The sequence below is a fragment of the Capronia epimyces genome (genome assembly GCF_000585565.1).
Source record: "Capronia epimyces CBS 606.96 chromosome Unknown aczIQ-supercont1.6, whole genome shotgun sequence".
In the NCBI taxonomy this organism is placed as follows: domain Eukaryota; kingdom Fungi; phylum Ascomycota; class Eurotiomycetes; order Chaetothyriales; family Herpotrichiellaceae; genus Capronia; species Capronia epimyces.
In genome coordinates, this window is record NW_006912909.1 from 827,321 (window position 1) to 842,516 (window position 15,196).

A 15,196-nucleotide genomic window follows, 5' to 3' on the forward strand; every position below is an offset into this window, starting at 1 on the left:
TTGATAATCCCTCCGCGGCCCCTCTGCGAATCCATCGGCCGTCCGTCAATGCCATCCTGCCTCGCCGGCCACCTGTCGACCCCTAGCCAACATGGCGCAGCCGGCGAAGTCGCCCAATTTCCTGGTCATTGTGGCCGATGACCTGGGCTACAGCGATGTCAGTCCCTTTGGCGGCGAGATCGAGACCCCGACCATTGAGAGACTGGCAAAGGAGGGCATCCGCCTGACCAACTTTCACACGGCGTCGGCGTGCTCGCCCACAAGAGCCATGCTGCTATCGGGGACCGACCACCACATTGCCGGGCTCGGCCAACTCAGTGAGCACATGATGGGCCACGAAAACAAATACAAGGGCCGCCCGGGGTATGAAGGATATCTGAATTTCCGGGTCGCCGCCGCAAGTGAGATTTTTCAAGATGCTGGCTACTTGACCCTCATGTCCGGGAAATGGTGAGTTTTTGGCGGGTTTCTTGCCCTGGGCCACTCCCAAAACATGGCTCACCGAGGATGGCTAGGCATTTAGGTCTGGAGCCGCACCTGTCGCCGCACGCCCGTGGCTTTGACCGGTCGTTTTCTTTCCTCCCAGGGTCAGGGAACCACTACAACTACGAACCCCAGTCAGAGCCAGGCCGACCGACCCCACGGTTCATGTCGTCCGACGGCTGGTGGATGCAAGACGGCGAGAAGATCGACCGCCAACGAGACCTGCCCGAGGATTTCTACTCCTCCAAGACCTTCACGGATCGACTGCTGGGATTCTTCCAGGAGCGGTCGCCCAAGCAGAAGGACCAACCGTTCTTCGCCTTTTTGCCCTTTACCGCCCCACATTGGCCTCTGCAGGCGCCACGAAAGACCATCGAAAAGTACAAGGGTCGGTACGACACGGGGCCGGAGCGGCTGCGTGAACAGCGGCTCGCGAGCTTGATTGATTTGGGTCTGGTGCCCAAGGATGTCGAGCCGGCACCCATCACTGGAGCGCTACACATCGACCAGGAATGGGAGGCCAAATCGCCGGAAGAACGGGAGCGCTCGGCGCGAAACATGGAGGTAAGCGTCAGCGTCAGCCCAACCCCGACAGGGCCAGTGCCAATCCCAATCGACTGACCACGACATGCAGGTGTATGCCGCCATGGTGGATGAAATCGATCAGAACGTCGCCCGGGTAGTGTCATATCTCGAGTCGACCGACGAGCTGGACAACACGTTCATTCTGTTCATGTCGGACAACGGGGCCGAAGGCGTGCTTCTAGAAGCCATCCCGACCATGGGCGACAAACAGAGCTTTTCCGCCATTCTCGACCAATTCTACGACAACCGGTTGGAGAACATTGGGAACCCGGACTCGTGGACCTGGTATGGCCCGCGTTGGGCCTGCGCGTCCATGGCTCCGTCTCGTGGGTTCAAGACCTGGATCACCGAGGGCGGGATCCGGTGTCCCTGCATCGTGCGCTATCCGAAGCTCCACCAGCCTGCGTACGCGCACACCGACGCCTTCACGACGGTCATGGACATTCTGCCCACCATGTTGGAGCTCGCCGGCATCAAGCCGCCGGCCGACACGTTCCGAGAACGGGCGATCGTACCCATGCGAGGCTCCAGTTGGGTCCCACACCTGACTTCACCAGATCTGCAGTCCAGCAGCGTGCACGACGAGAACGAGCACATCACGGGATGGGAACTGTTTGGTCTGCGCGCCATCCGCCGCGGGCCGTGGAAGGCGCTGTGGATGCCGCCGCCCCGTGGCAAGGATTGCTGGGAGCTGTACAACGTGGCCGACGATCCTGGCGAGATGCACGACAAGGCCGACGACGAGCCCGACATATTGGAGATCCTGGTCAAGCACTGGGAACAGTACTACACGGAAACCGGCATGTTTGACTACGGCCACGTTTTCCCGTACGTCATGCAGTGATTGTGCGAGAAGGTGTGGAACTAGAACCGGCCAGATGCATCCATGCCGAAACCGTCCTTGACCTCGAGGACAAAGGGCACGCCATCCAGCACCACGAGGTGTCAGTATGACTCTTGACACAGAACACAGGTTCGTCACCATCGGTGGTGAGCCAAGGCAGATATCATGGGAGTTGGAAACAAAACAACGAGGACTTGAAAAGGTTGTCCATGGCTCATAGATTTGTACCACCCATAGATATAGAGGCCAGCATGGGGATACTGTACAATTACTATTGGTACAGGTAAGTGGCAGGAATGGTGTCACCGTTGGTGTCAACTACTAGGAATATAGCATAGCATAACATATACCTACCCAGGTATATCTGTATCTGAATCTGAATCTGTATCTGTACCTGCATCTGTAGGTATAGAAAGACAATGTATCCACACTCATACTATGACTATGGCCATAACTATCTCATACTGGCATCAATCGTATATAGCTTCCATCTCTCTCCAAAGCAAAGCAAAGCAAAGCAAAGCAAAGCAAAGCAAAGCAAAGCAAAGCAAAGCAAAGCAAAGCAAAGCAAATCTGTCCCGTATGCGTATCCGAACCACAACCCGCTACATGAACACGCACGAGGTATCTAGTACCTTAGACTGTTCGGATTCGTATTCATTTGAGACCAAGCCGATCAAACAACCCCGACATGTACTGTACTGTACCTGGCTCAGGGCTACCTTAGTCCAGCTAAGCTTAGCTATGCCGGCAGGCCGAAAAGATCTTGGTGGTCGGCCTTGATCTTGTCGGCGCCCTTTTCGCCGATCATGTAGACCGAGTTTTGGATGCGACAGTCCGGAATGACGGGGATCTGTGTTCAGAAAATGAATTTATTTCGTCAGTACTAGATCTTGCTCGTGCTCGCTCTTGCTCATGAAGATGTGGAATGGAAAATGTCGATGATTGCGTAAGAACAAGGGGATTGAACAGGGATGGGAAGGATGGACTTGAACTGTGTAGAGCAAACGCAACCAAACCTCCAAGACTTACCACCGAAGCATCAATGACACGCAGATTCTTGATGCCGTGGACCTTGAGGCCCGGATCGACCACGCCCTGTTCAATGCTCTTGGAGAGACGATTGGTGCCGCAGGGGTGGAAGGCAGTCTGGCAACGGTCCAAGACGGCGCGCTTCATGTCGACGTCGGAATCGAGAGGCATGTCCCACGGATAGTCTTGGATGACGACGTCGCGGAACTTGTCACCTTTCTTGAGCACGTCGTAGCTGAAGCGGATGCCCTCGCGCATGGCGATGATGTCGAGGTCATTGGCGAAGAAGTTCAAGTTGATGTTGGGTTGCACGAGAGGATCGGCCGACTGCAGCGTCACCTCGCCGGGCTCGGATACGGGGCGCACAAGGTCGACGACGACGGTGATGTGGTTGCCGCTCTTGGGCACCGGGAAGTGCCACTGGAAGGCGGAGCCGTAGGCGCAGACAAAGTCGAGTTCGAAATGAGGCTGGCCCAGCGGACAGAAGGGATCGCGACCTCCGTTGGCGGCTTTGGCCTGGCGGTACTGTGGGTCCTTCTCGAGATACTTGTCGACGCGAGGGAAGCCGACCAATTCCAAGAGACCTGAGCTCAGGGGGCCGGTGTGGTTTTGTTGGTAGGTCGACACGGCAGCGTCGTGCTTGGGGCCCGGACGGAGGAGCTGGTCATCCATGCCGAATCCGTCCTTGACCTCGAGGACAAAGGGCACGCCCGGATGGTCGATCAGATGCTGGCCGACGTGGGGGTTGTCGACCACGACAGGGATGGCATACTTCTGCAACTCTCGGGCGGGGCCGATGCCGCTGAGCATCAGCAGCTTGGGGCTCTCAAAGACGCCCTGGGAGAGGATGACTTCGCGGTCGGCGTACAAGTGGAGCTCTTGGCCTGAAGCGTCGACGACGGTGACGCCCTTGCAGATCTTGTCGGCCTCGTTGATGATCAGACGCTTGGAGTGGGTGCCGGCGAGGATCGTGATGTTGGGCTTGTCCTGCACGAAGAGGAAGCTGCCGGACCGCTGGCCCTGGTAGATGCTGGCGACGCAGTGGTTGAGACCATACATGTCGCCGTCGTAGATGTTCTCGTTGATCGGCTCGCCCATCGACGTCCACGCCTGGGTCAGGGCGTCGCGGAACCCCTCCATCTCGGGGATGAGTTCGGCGTGCGAGATGGCGATTGGGCCCCCGCCACCTATCTTCTGCAGCTCCGGCAGGTACAGCTTGGGGTCGTCGTGGTAGGTGGCGCTCTTGCGCAGGTACGGCACCAGAGGCTGCCAGGTCCATTCCTTGCCGCCGTACTCCTCCCATAGATCAAAGGTCGCCTTGCAGCCGGGGATCCAGGTGAAGTAGTTGAGCGACGAGCTGCCGCCCAGGGCCTTGCCGCGCGTGTTGGGCTTCTCGATACGTTCGTAGTCGTCGCGCTTGACCAGTGTCGTCTTGTATGCCCAGTCATACTGGCTGCCACGCAGGTCCATGGCCACCGCCGGGGTCCTGATCTCGGGAATCTCATGCGAGTTGCCCACCCCGGCCTCGATGATCAGGATGCGGACATTGGGGTTTTCTGCGAGGCGGCCCGCCACCGTGTTGCCTGCCGTGCCGCCGCCGACAATGACAAAGTCAAAGTGTGCTCCGCTGGTAGCTGCCATTGTGAATGGACTCGACGCGTATAGGGATAAGGCTGAGATTGAGGTTGAGAAGGTAGAGGATGCGGATGGATGGCTAAGTAAGGCTCAAGTCAACCTCAGGCAGTCAGTAGCACAGCCATCCTTTTATACTATACACCCCCGTCTCGTTCACCGACACTGGCTCTGATGACATAGACACAGACACAGACACAGACACACACACACATTTTCTCTCTCCTCCTCCACCGGGGGTAGTAGAGGTGACGTGTTCCCATGTCTAAGCATCTTGGTTCATGGATGCTGTGTCATGCAGCAGTGGTCAAGTCTCGCGCGAAAGCATAGAGCATGGAGCATGAACCGAGTCGGAGGTCCAGCCCCGGCACCACCAGCTTGATTGTTGATTACATGTCCATGTATGTAGTAGTAAGTAGTGTGAATGGAATTGGAGTACAGTAATCACTACCCAGACATGTCCTAGTATCGAGTATCGCTAAACTCGAAGTCGGGAGAAAGTTTGCCGCCTTGGCGCGGCATTGTCGTCACAACCGCAGCTCACTACCTAGGTAGCTACTATGTACTTACTACCTACCACCTACCTACCTACCTACTATGTACAACCAGGTTTGTATGTGACCTACTACTGGTACCACAGGTAGTACCAGACTCACAGCTCCGGTAAATCCTTTCTTGCGTCTGGCCCACGTTGGGGTTGTTCGAGCCATATTCTCCTTCTGATCAGAACGCTCTGTGCGGTACCGACCGTGATGCCCACGTTTGGCAAGACCCTGACTCAGGATGTCGCGGAACCATTACACCAGCTTGGAGAGGCATAGCTCATTCATAGCTCATGCATAGCTCATGTGAGTCAGCTAGGGCTAAGGGGCCGATGACTAACCTACTCCTGAATCCTCCAGGGCCACAGCCTCGCACGAGCCTCGCGCGAAACAGGCTTGGGCCTCGCACATCTATTTACGTCCAGAGATGGACGGAACAGGCCACTTTTCCCAAACTATCCAACTGATACGGATCATTCGGCAGGATATTCCTGTCGGTCCCGACCAGATGTCCGGCACAAAGATGCACCCAGAGGTTATCCAACAGATGGCACCTCATTACAAAGACTTTCGATCCTGGAACCTCTAGCGTTGGCATATCCATACTGAAGAAGCCATAGGCTATGACTATGAGTGTCTCGGAACATATAAAGAGAAGCATGTGAATAGGGACGCCTGGACCCTCACCCTCACCCTCTGGAAGATTCCTGGCTCATTGTGTACACTACTATATTGTGATAGGTGATACCCTCAACGATCGACACCAGCATCCCATGATGGCATCTTCTCAGCCCTTGTACACTCTGGCCGAAGGCGTACCCCTCCCACGGAACGACACGATCGACCAGCTGTCCACCGGCTCCGGCGGCGGCTTTGTGCTGTTAACCAGCACTCAGCTTCTGGAGAACTTGGCCCATTTCTCGCGAGAGAGGATCCCGGAACGGCCGGTGCACGCAAAGGCTGCAGGAGCTCGAGGATATTATGAAGTGACTGACGACGTGTCTGACCTCACGGACGCCGATTTTCTCAATGGCATCGGAAAGAGGACAGAAGTGCTGATGCGGATCTCAACCGTGGGCCCGGAGCGTGGCTCGGCGGACACGGTCAGAGACTTCAGGGGCTTCGCGGTCAAGTTCAAGACGGCGCAGGGAAACAATGACTGGGTCTTCAACAATCAGGTAGGCAAGGCCTCTTATGTACTATTCGGCCTTGGACTGACGCGTTTCCCGCAGCCCGTCTTCTTCGTCCGCGATCCCGTCAAGTTTCCCTCGCTGAACCGGAGTCACAAGAGAGACCCTGCCACCAACCGGTCAAGTGCCAACATGTTCTGGGACTTCCATGTCCACAGCCAAGAGAGTATCCATGCCTTGATGTTCCTGTTTGGCGATAGGGGGCTGCCCTTGTCCGTCCGCCACGTCAACGGGTACAGCGGGAACACGTACAAGTTCACCAAAGCCGACGGGTCGTACGTTTATGTTCGGATCCATCTCCACACCCAGCAAGGGATCCAGTACTATACCGACGCCGAGGGCGCACGACTGGCGGGCACCGAACCGGATCGGCATCTGCAGGACCTCCAAGACGCCATCACAGCCGGTAATTATCCCTCGTGGAATGTGTACGTCCAGGTGATCCATCCGAGCGACATTGCCAATGCGCCGGTTGATATCTTCGACATGACCAAGGTCTGGCCGAAGAAGCAGTTTCCCTTGCGCAAGATGGGACGGGTGGTCCTGGACCGCAATCCGAAGAACTGGTTCGCCGAGATCGAGCAAGCCGCCTTCAGCCCTAGTAACATGGTGCCGGGGATCGCTCCCAGTCCAGATCCGATGCTCCAGGCCCGTATGTTTGCCTATCCCGACTCGGCGCGGTACCGCCTGGGCGCGAATTACCAGTTCTTGCCCACCAATGCCGCCAAAAGCGAGGTGTATTGTCCAATTGAACGAGACGGGTCGATGAACTTCACCACCAACTACGGCGATGATCCGAATTACATCGGCACCAAGCTGAAGCCGGTCAGCTTCATTGCGGAGACGGGAACAGCACAGCCCCAGACGAGTTCAGCAGTCCAGACTCTCGACAGTGTCCAAGTCTCGGCACCGGCCGCGGTCTTCACCACTGCCGGCGACCGAGACTTCGAACAACCCCGAGCCCTGTGGAAGATTATGGAACAGCAGGAAGGCGCTCAGTCTCGCTTTATCGACAACCTTGCCGCCCATGTGAGCGGTGTTACTGAGTCATGGCTGCGAGAGAAGGTTTACGGTAAGTCCTCTGGCCACGACTTGATGTCTTGTCTAGTCTTGCATTCTTACTGAGACTAATTCGTTGGTTCTCCGCTATAGCCATGTTCGCCAAAGTGGACGAGAAACTAGGTGAGAGGATTAGGACGACTACCGAGACAAAGATCAATGGGAATTTGTAGGCGTTGTCATATCAAACCGCGAATGTTGAGTACTGTTTCGAGCGCGCCTCACTAGACTGAAGGTATTCTTCACATATAAATTATATAAACAATCATTCTCCTAGGAGTGCGTGCCACGATCAGAATCAATAGCTGTGCTTTCGGTGACCATTACCAATTTGCTAGCATCAATGAAGGGAACCACCCTCTGGCTCCAATAGCAGAATGGATACTTCATACTTCATTCCTTCTCCCGTGCAGAAGAGGTTCGAATTCGCGCGAGTGATACGTGAAGATAATGAACGGCAGGTCAAACAGCTTGCCACATCCTCAAGCCTGCCCTGCCAGGCATGTCCCATCCGGATCTACCGGAGGCGGGACGGCAATGAGAGTTGATCCCGATGATCCCGGCATACAGGGCGATCCATAGATCTTCAGTTCAGTCTCGTACGAGGGACACTACGGAGTAGGGAGTATGATGGTCGGATTATGGGATCTGCATCTTTCGTCACATTACAGTATACTATACAATATGTGTGCGCATACAGCAGTGCTATGTACAGGGGTCACTTCGCGCCAGGCAGCTGAGCTGCACGGAACCGGCTGCCGGCGTGTTTGATCGTTTAGCCTGCTCCGAAGCCGCGCCGAGCCTGAGCCGCACGTATAGCCTAGTACCGTGGTTAAGCTTTAAGGCACTTTAGGTAAAGCTGGGTATCTAATAGGTATCTACCTAGGTACCTGTACCTACAGTATGTGCAGTACCCTTAGCTACCTACGGTAGGTACCTGAAGGTACTGACTGTACTGTACTTTATTATGCCGGGGCTCAGGCCTAACGGTCTTTCGAAATCCCGGTTATCCTGTTACGTCACCGTGTACCTTCCTCACCTAGGTAGGCTGGCTACCTAAGGAAGGTACCATGCCTAAGGGTAGGTACCTTACCTAGGTACCTGGTAGGTATTGCACGCCTCCGTATGCTGTCTCCTATCGATGTGAACAGAACATGATCAGCTTCTTGAAGACGACTATGGGCAATGACGGCATCCGTCGTGCTGTCGTCGCTTTTGAGCCCTTCCTTGCAAGCGCTGAACAAGATCTCGCGATGTATGTACCTTGTGGTAGCGTGGCTGAGGCTGATCATTTAGGCGTTGATTGACAGAACCCTACCCTACCTACCTACCTAGATACCTACCCGGCAAACCCTGCTCGCCTGATGACGGCTCAGGCCTTATAGTATTTACCTAACCACCTCCCCCTGGCGCCCCAGGCAGATAACGCATTTCGTCACAGCAGTGGACAGCGCACCAACCACTTCTTCTGGTCGAGACAGGCGTTGGCCAGCTAGGGACATCAAAAGATCGTGATGAAGAGAGCACGCCCGGTTACCAGTTGCCTGCCATGCAGGAAACGGCGGGTGCGATGTGATCGAGTAAGCAGGGCCGAACCACCTCGAGACATCCATGTACCGAGAGGGCGAATGAGACTGATTATTGACGCACGCAGGCTCGTCCATCGTGTGTTCGTTGCACTGCCGGCGGTGTTGCCTGCGTCTACGATGAAAGTGCGATGGCTGAATCCTCAGAGCCACCACACCCACAACCACCGGCGGTACCGTCCGAGAAATCCAGAGCGGGCAACACAGGGGGCGCTGAACCTCGAAATGAATGTAAGATGAAGACGAAGGCCTCTAGCCTCCCGAAAGGAAAGATCGACACGAGACTCACGCAACCCTAGCCCACCAGGATCAACCCATACGGCAGCCTGCCAGCCGTGAGAAGGGCCAGCTATCTGTATACACGGGCGGGAGGTCAGTATATATGGGTTCGACTTATTGGGCCAACCCAATTCCTCCCGAGGTAAGTCATCTCAAACCCCTGAGGGTCGTCTGTTCCTAGAGACAACGACAACCGGCTCAACGGTATCAGCTCAGCGACAATGATCGGGTCGACCCAGATACTCTCTCCCACGAGCCATCAACGTTCCCCAAATGGCCACCCAGGCAAGACGACGGTCTAGAATGGGCAGGCCTGAAATTCCGTCCCCCTCGGTCGAGTGGCTTCTCCTCGACCAAGACACCACGCAACAACCAATGCAAATCGTGCGGCAAGAGATACAACCTGACCTGTGTCCTGGCCCTCTTACCGAGCCAGGACGTGTGCGAAAAGCTGTGCGACCTCTTCTTCGCCTCCGTGTTCCCTCTGACTCCGCTACTGCATGTTCGCGGGTTTGCTCAAGACTTTCGAGACTTCTGGGCCGGGGTCACGCCGGGACACCTGCACGAGAGCGAGCCCAGCCTGTTCCTGCGCAAGAAACCCGGTTACCTGTGTCTGTTGTCCGCGATTCTGTTTGCAGCTCTCGCATCCAGTTCCGACTCGCGGGTCCGGACCCTACTAGGAGAAACCGAGATTCCACAGGCGAGCGACATGTACTTCATGGCCATGGTATCTGCCACGCTCTCCGGGTTCCCTCGCCGGCCGAGTATGTATTCACTCGCCGCGTACATCTTTACCCAGAGTCAATTTGCCAGGGAGGAAGAGTTTTCCGACGCCCCCGACTTCATCTCCACCTCCTTTCGCATCGCACTCGGCATGGGCTTACACCGACACCTGCCAGAAGCCGGCTTCACAGTGGCCGAGAGGGAGACGCGACGAAGACTCTGGTGGTACATTCTCCATCTGGACGTCATGTCGTCCGCCTCGTCGGGATTGTCGCCGCTGTTCATCGACGAGAAGATGGCGAACGCTGACACCATATGCCAATATGACCATGTGGAAGGCGACCCCGACGCCAATCGACAGGGTAGGCAGATTCGTCCGACATGTCTTCGCGGCAGAAACACGTGCAAGCTTGACTGACGGACATACAGTCGATATCCGATATCTAGTGGCTTCCCAGCGTTACCAAGTCACCAAGGAAATACGAACGGTGCTCATAGGCCATTTCGAGGATTCTTTCCAGTCCCTGCGACACGTGAGCGAGATGGAACGCCGATTGAGGACAGTTGCAGAAAACACGAGCGCCACCACCGAGATGCTCCTCAGGTCCCGGCCCAGCTCGGTCTCAGGCTATTCCAACGTTGCAAGCCCACGCAATCCGAGCACCATTCCCGGAGTATTCGACCGGGTCTGGAAGCTGCAACCCGACGCTGGTGACCACGAAGTCATCAACTTTACGACCTGGTCGGTGCCTCTGTTGCATTTGATGGTGCATAAGGCCTATTGCGTCCTGTATCATCCGCTCTTCAGAGACCCTGTCATGAGCGCCCACGAGTCAATCCGGTCCAAGTAGGAAGCCACAAAATCCGCTCCTTTGTCGAGGGACTAACCAAATGTCGGTGCTCACAGTGCCGTCAAACATGCTCAATCCTTCATTCAACTCTTCCTTCGAGTCTGCAACGATGCGACGTCTGAACCATTCCACTGGATGTACCCCGGAACATACCAGCCCCTCCAAGCAGTCTCCTTACTACTTGCAGATCTCCTGCAACATCCGCACAGCGACGACGCAGCCTTGTCCCGTGGCCTGATCGATGCCATCTTTGAGCTTTATCAGGTGGACGAAGGGATCGTGAGCCAGAACGACCCGCATCAACGTCAGCTTTCCCCGGCCGGAAAGGACGCGTGGAACATGCTAGTCCGGACTCGAAGAAAGGCTCTCGAGCAGATCGGCGTCGATCACCACGTCCTCTATCCCTCGTCGGTGGTGTCATTGCCGTTTTGCATCTGTGGTGAGAGGATCGCTCAGGACGACCCCGAGGAGCCAGGATCTCGGCGACTCTGGACCAGGGTGTCGCCGCCCGCCCATACTTACGATACCAATCTAGAGCCAGCGGGTTTGTCTCCCGGCAGCCTCGGCCAGATCGATTTCGACTGGAGCGCCTGGGACAATGCCCTGGGACCGTCGGTCGGACCCATGCCATAGAGGTCCTTAGCCTACACTGGGCCAACGACGGGCCTGAGGCCACGTTGAACTGCCGATGTCGAGCAGATGGTTGTGATGGAGGCCTCGATTTCTACCACTGCGTTGTCACATATCGACCAGCCCAATCTGTCATCCGCTACTAGCTCTCAGGTGAAGCAGATCTCGGTCTGTTTCCACCGTGCCTCGACGGTTTCAGCGTCCAGAGGAATCTCTTCTTCATCATCCATCAACAGTCGAATCTCCCACTCCGAAGAAAAGTCATAGTCAATGGCTTGGCCTGCTGTTTCCGCCAACGCCAACAGCCCGATACCAGCTGTCATAAGCAGGCTGCTGTTGTCTTGGAGGTTGGCGTAGGGAGCTTCATGACGAAAATGGCGCACGAAAATGGTGTTGAAAGACTCAATGCCGGGTGAAGAGGCTGTGCTTGGACGACTGAGTTCATACCGGGCCTTATCCACGTGCAGTACAAGGGTCGTGAGACTGGTGCGGCGAGACTGGTACATCACGAGGACCGTCAACTCTATGGTCAAGCCGTCGTTGGAGATGACGGCCAATGGCTCGTCGTAATGCAGCCACACGTCTTGACCAGGGCTGATCCAGCTGTCCGGAGCCCACCTGAAAGGCGGCGACTTCAGCTTCGGCCGACGATCGAACAGCACGGTCCATGGGATCTCCCGCAGTTCCAGATAGAAATGTTTCCAGCGGTCCTCCCCCGACAGCCTCATACCACCGCTGATGTCCACGTCGAGCAGCAGTCCCAAGACGAGAAGCTGGTCATCAGGTCGGCTGGTGCGTCGCCGCGTCAGGGCATTGAAAGTGTCGACCAGCTTTTTAGGTTTGGGCCGGTTCTTCGCCTGGCGGTCAAGAGGTCGCACTTTCTGGAGCACGGCCAGGAGGTCGCGCACAAATACGGAGGGGAACGGGCTGCCATCACCGTCATAGTAGGTCTTGTACAGAGTTTGGATCAGGCCGTACAGATCGTACAGGCCGTCCGCCAATTCCAGATCGACCCAGGGCGGGAGAAAGCCTTCTTGGTAAGTCCACAGCCGGCCAAACCAGCCCGAGGCAAATACCGCCCAGGCCACTTCCAAGACTGGAGCAGACTGGGACAACCGGCGGTGTCCCTTGTCTAGCACAATGACTCCGGTGGCGTATCGGTAGGTCTGTTTCATCATCTCGATGGCCTTGCCACGATAGGGCTCCCGTTTCGGCACGCAAAGCCCGTCAATCCAGAACCAGGCGCCATGTTTCAGTCGCTGCCCAGCGAGGAGGTCTAGTCTGGTGAGTTGACACCGCGGGAACCCGATCTCGGTGCTGCTGCCCAGCCCGTCAGCCCAGACGTGAGAAAAGGCGATATAGCTGGCCGCGGAACTGTCGGGGTCGACGGCTCCCAGCTGGAGCGAGTTGTCTTGTTCGAGAAACTGCACGACCGGGATCTTCCCGGCATTCAAGATATCAAACACGTCGGCGAGTTTGGGCTTCACGAACCGGCAACGGCAATCAGGTGCATCATGTTCCTGCGTGTACGTCGCCAGATCAACGTTGTTGCGTTTGCACCCGTCCGAGGTGCACGTCTCGTGGCCTGCGGTGGTCTTGTCGAACCCGGCGGCGTCGATATACCGTAGCAGAGACGGCAGCACGGTCGCCTCAGCACTGGCAAGCACGAAACGACACCAGCCTCTTGCGATCAAACTCTGCGAGTACCGGCTCGGAAATGGCATGGTGGTCCCTGGGCCAAAAGACCTGACTTCTATCTGAAGGTGCCTCTCGCTATATGCAACGATGGCTTCATGCAGCGCCGACAGCGCCGGCTCAAACTCGACGACCAATTCCAGAAGCCTGGAGAAGCCAGGGCCCGACTGTTCTGTGGCACGTGCCGAGAGTCGGGTATATAGGTCGTGCAGGATGGTGCTCGCGGTGGTGGCGCAGATTCGAGCTGCTCGCAGCGTGGCGTCGCGGAAATCAGCCTCGACGCCATCGAGCCCTCGACGCCATGTTTCGAGGAGGATGCCTAGATTGCGGCTATACAGCCACTGTTGATGTTCATGTCCATGGCGACCTTGGTCATCATGACCGCCGCGCACACAGTACGACGGCAAGATTGGTTTTGCGCAAATGGCCTCGAGAAGACCGAGGTAGAGCCATGCTTGAATGAAGGCGGCGATGGATGATACGACGACATCCGGATCCCTGTCCCTCAGCGATGGATGCGCGGCATAGATGTCATTTTGGTCCAGCACGGCTTCCACGTCCCAATCGCGACCGTACTCGTCGAACATCAGCTGCATCGGCAGAGGCTGGTTCTGGTTCTGGCCTTGGCTGTTCTGGAGGTAAGACGATTCATAGTGGTTGTGGCCCAGCCAGGCCACCCTAGGCTCGACCGACTGACACTCTCCGTAGAGCCGATCATACAATTCCCAGTCAGGCACTTGAAGCGGGCCGGCGGAAACTTGAAGGTGGCGGATCTCGGCCCGCAACGCCCGCGGTGATGGGTTGTAGATGAGATGCTCCATGGGTGAGTAGTAAGTGATCTTCAGAAGGCTTCATAGTACTATGTTACTGATTTGTGTACTTCATAGGATTGTACCCCGCCATGTATGTATGCCTGCCTACGGATTCCACAGCCAATACATGCTCACCGTGAGGCATGCATGCATATCGTACTAGTACTACTAGTACACGGCCAGCAAAACACCCCACCTACTACAAGCCACTCACGAACGAAACAAACTTGAAATAAAAAGATAGTATATATATACTAGTAGTACTATAGGTACTATATTATATAATACTATATATATATATATATAGTATTTATACTATAATATACCTACCTACCTATATATATTATTTAGTATAAAGGTGCTGATACTTTACTACTACTACTATATAGTATATATATATATATATAATCTATATAGAGTCCTTAACCTCTATAGTAATTCTTAACTTAAGTGGTTCTTGATCTTTATAGTGATTCTAACCTAGATAGTATATATATAATCCTTAAAAGTCACCTATATACTACTACTAGGTAACTAGTATAGTACTAACTTAAGTACTATATACCTACTACCTATATATATCTTGTAGTAATAATAATCCTAACCCTAGATCGAAACCGGATCGAAACCGGATTAAAGCTAGGTCGAAACCGGATCGAAGGTGGATTAGAACTAGATTAAAGCTAGATCGAAGCCGAGTTAGAACTAGATTAAAAACTACTAGGTAGTATATAGTAGTAGATCGAAATTAGATAGATTAAATCTATTAGTACTACCTAATAGTATTAGTAATAACCTAAAGTTTAAATCTAGGTAATTTAATACTTCTCTAACTCTCGTCCGACGCCTCTCTGAAGCTTCTCTAACGCTTCTCTTACGCTATCTTAATACTATATCGAAGCCGTATTAAGACGGATTCGCGTCCTTAAATCGGTGAGAATTCTCGAGAGTTAATACGGTATTAAGACGGCTTCGAGCTTCGAGATCTATTAGTAGAAGAAATTTCTAAAAAAAATTCCTTAACTTATAGTACTATGTATAACGTGCATGATAAGCGAGTGAAACAGACAAGCGAGTGAAACACCTCACCAAATTTCCATACCATCCAACTTTCAATATGATTTTCTCCACCACCAGCGATGGCAACTATTAATGAGGAACGAAAAATAAATCTTGCTCTTCAAGCTATCAGAAAAGACCAAAATCTCAGTATCCGGGCCGCAGCTACGATCTACAAGTGTAATCACGTTACC

At 54.6% G+C, this 15,196-nt stretch overlaps 5 protein-coding genes across 5 annotated transcripts; 3 read left to right on the plus strand and 2 right to left on the minus strand.

The window, feature by feature from the left end:
• Positions 1 to 91: 91 nt before the first annotated feature.
• A1O3_07174 (arylsulfatase) lies at positions 92 to 1,912 on the plus strand (the record flags this gene model as incomplete). Its single annotated transcript, XM_007737284.1, has 3 exons — positions 92 to 450; positions 516 to 1,047; positions 1,118 to 1,912. The coding sequence occupies 3 exons, from the start codon at positions 92 to 94 to the stop codon at positions 1,910 to 1,912; spliced, it is 1,686 nt and encodes a 561-aa protein (XP_007735474.1).
• Positions 1,913 to 2,654: 742 nt separating this feature from the next.
• On the minus strand, positions 2,655 to 4,585 carry A1O3_07175 (uncharacterized protein; the record flags this gene model as incomplete). Its single annotated transcript, XM_007737285.1, has 2 exons — positions 2,655 to 2,765; positions 2,945 to 4,585. The coding sequence occupies 2 exons, from the start codon at positions 4,583 to 4,585 to the stop codon at positions 2,655 to 2,657; spliced, it is 1,752 nt and encodes a 583-aa protein (XP_007735475.1).
• Positions 4,586 to 5,894: 1,309 nt separating this feature from the next.
• Positions 5,895 to 7,540, plus strand: A1O3_07176 (catalase; the record flags this gene model as incomplete). Its single annotated transcript, XM_007737286.1, has 3 exons — positions 5,895 to 6,296; positions 6,351 to 7,380; positions 7,461 to 7,540. 3 exons carry the CDS (start codon positions 5,895 to 5,897, stop codon positions 7,538 to 7,540), a joined length of 1,512 nt encoding a protein of 503 aa, XP_007735476.1.
• A 1,795-nt stretch (positions 7,541 to 9,335) lies between these two features.
• On the plus strand, positions 9,336 to 11,439 carry A1O3_07177 (uncharacterized protein; the record flags this gene model as incomplete). Its single annotated transcript, XM_007737287.1, has 4 exons — positions 9,336 to 9,374; positions 9,444 to 10,317; positions 10,385 to 10,802; positions 10,863 to 11,439. 4 exons carry the CDS (start codon positions 9,336 to 9,338, stop codon positions 11,437 to 11,439), a joined length of 1,908 nt encoding a protein of 635 aa, XP_007735477.1.
• A 146-nt stretch (positions 11,440 to 11,585) lies between these two features.
• Positions 11,586 to 13,952, minus strand: A1O3_07178 (uncharacterized protein; the record flags this gene model as incomplete). The annotated part of the gene is made up of 1 exon (XM_007737288.1): positions 11,586 to 13,952. One exon carries the CDS (start codon positions 13,950 to 13,952, stop codon positions 11,586 to 11,588), a length of 2,367 nt encoding a protein of 788 aa, XP_007735478.1.
• Between the last annotated feature and the right edge of the window lie 1,244 nt (positions 13,953 to 15,196).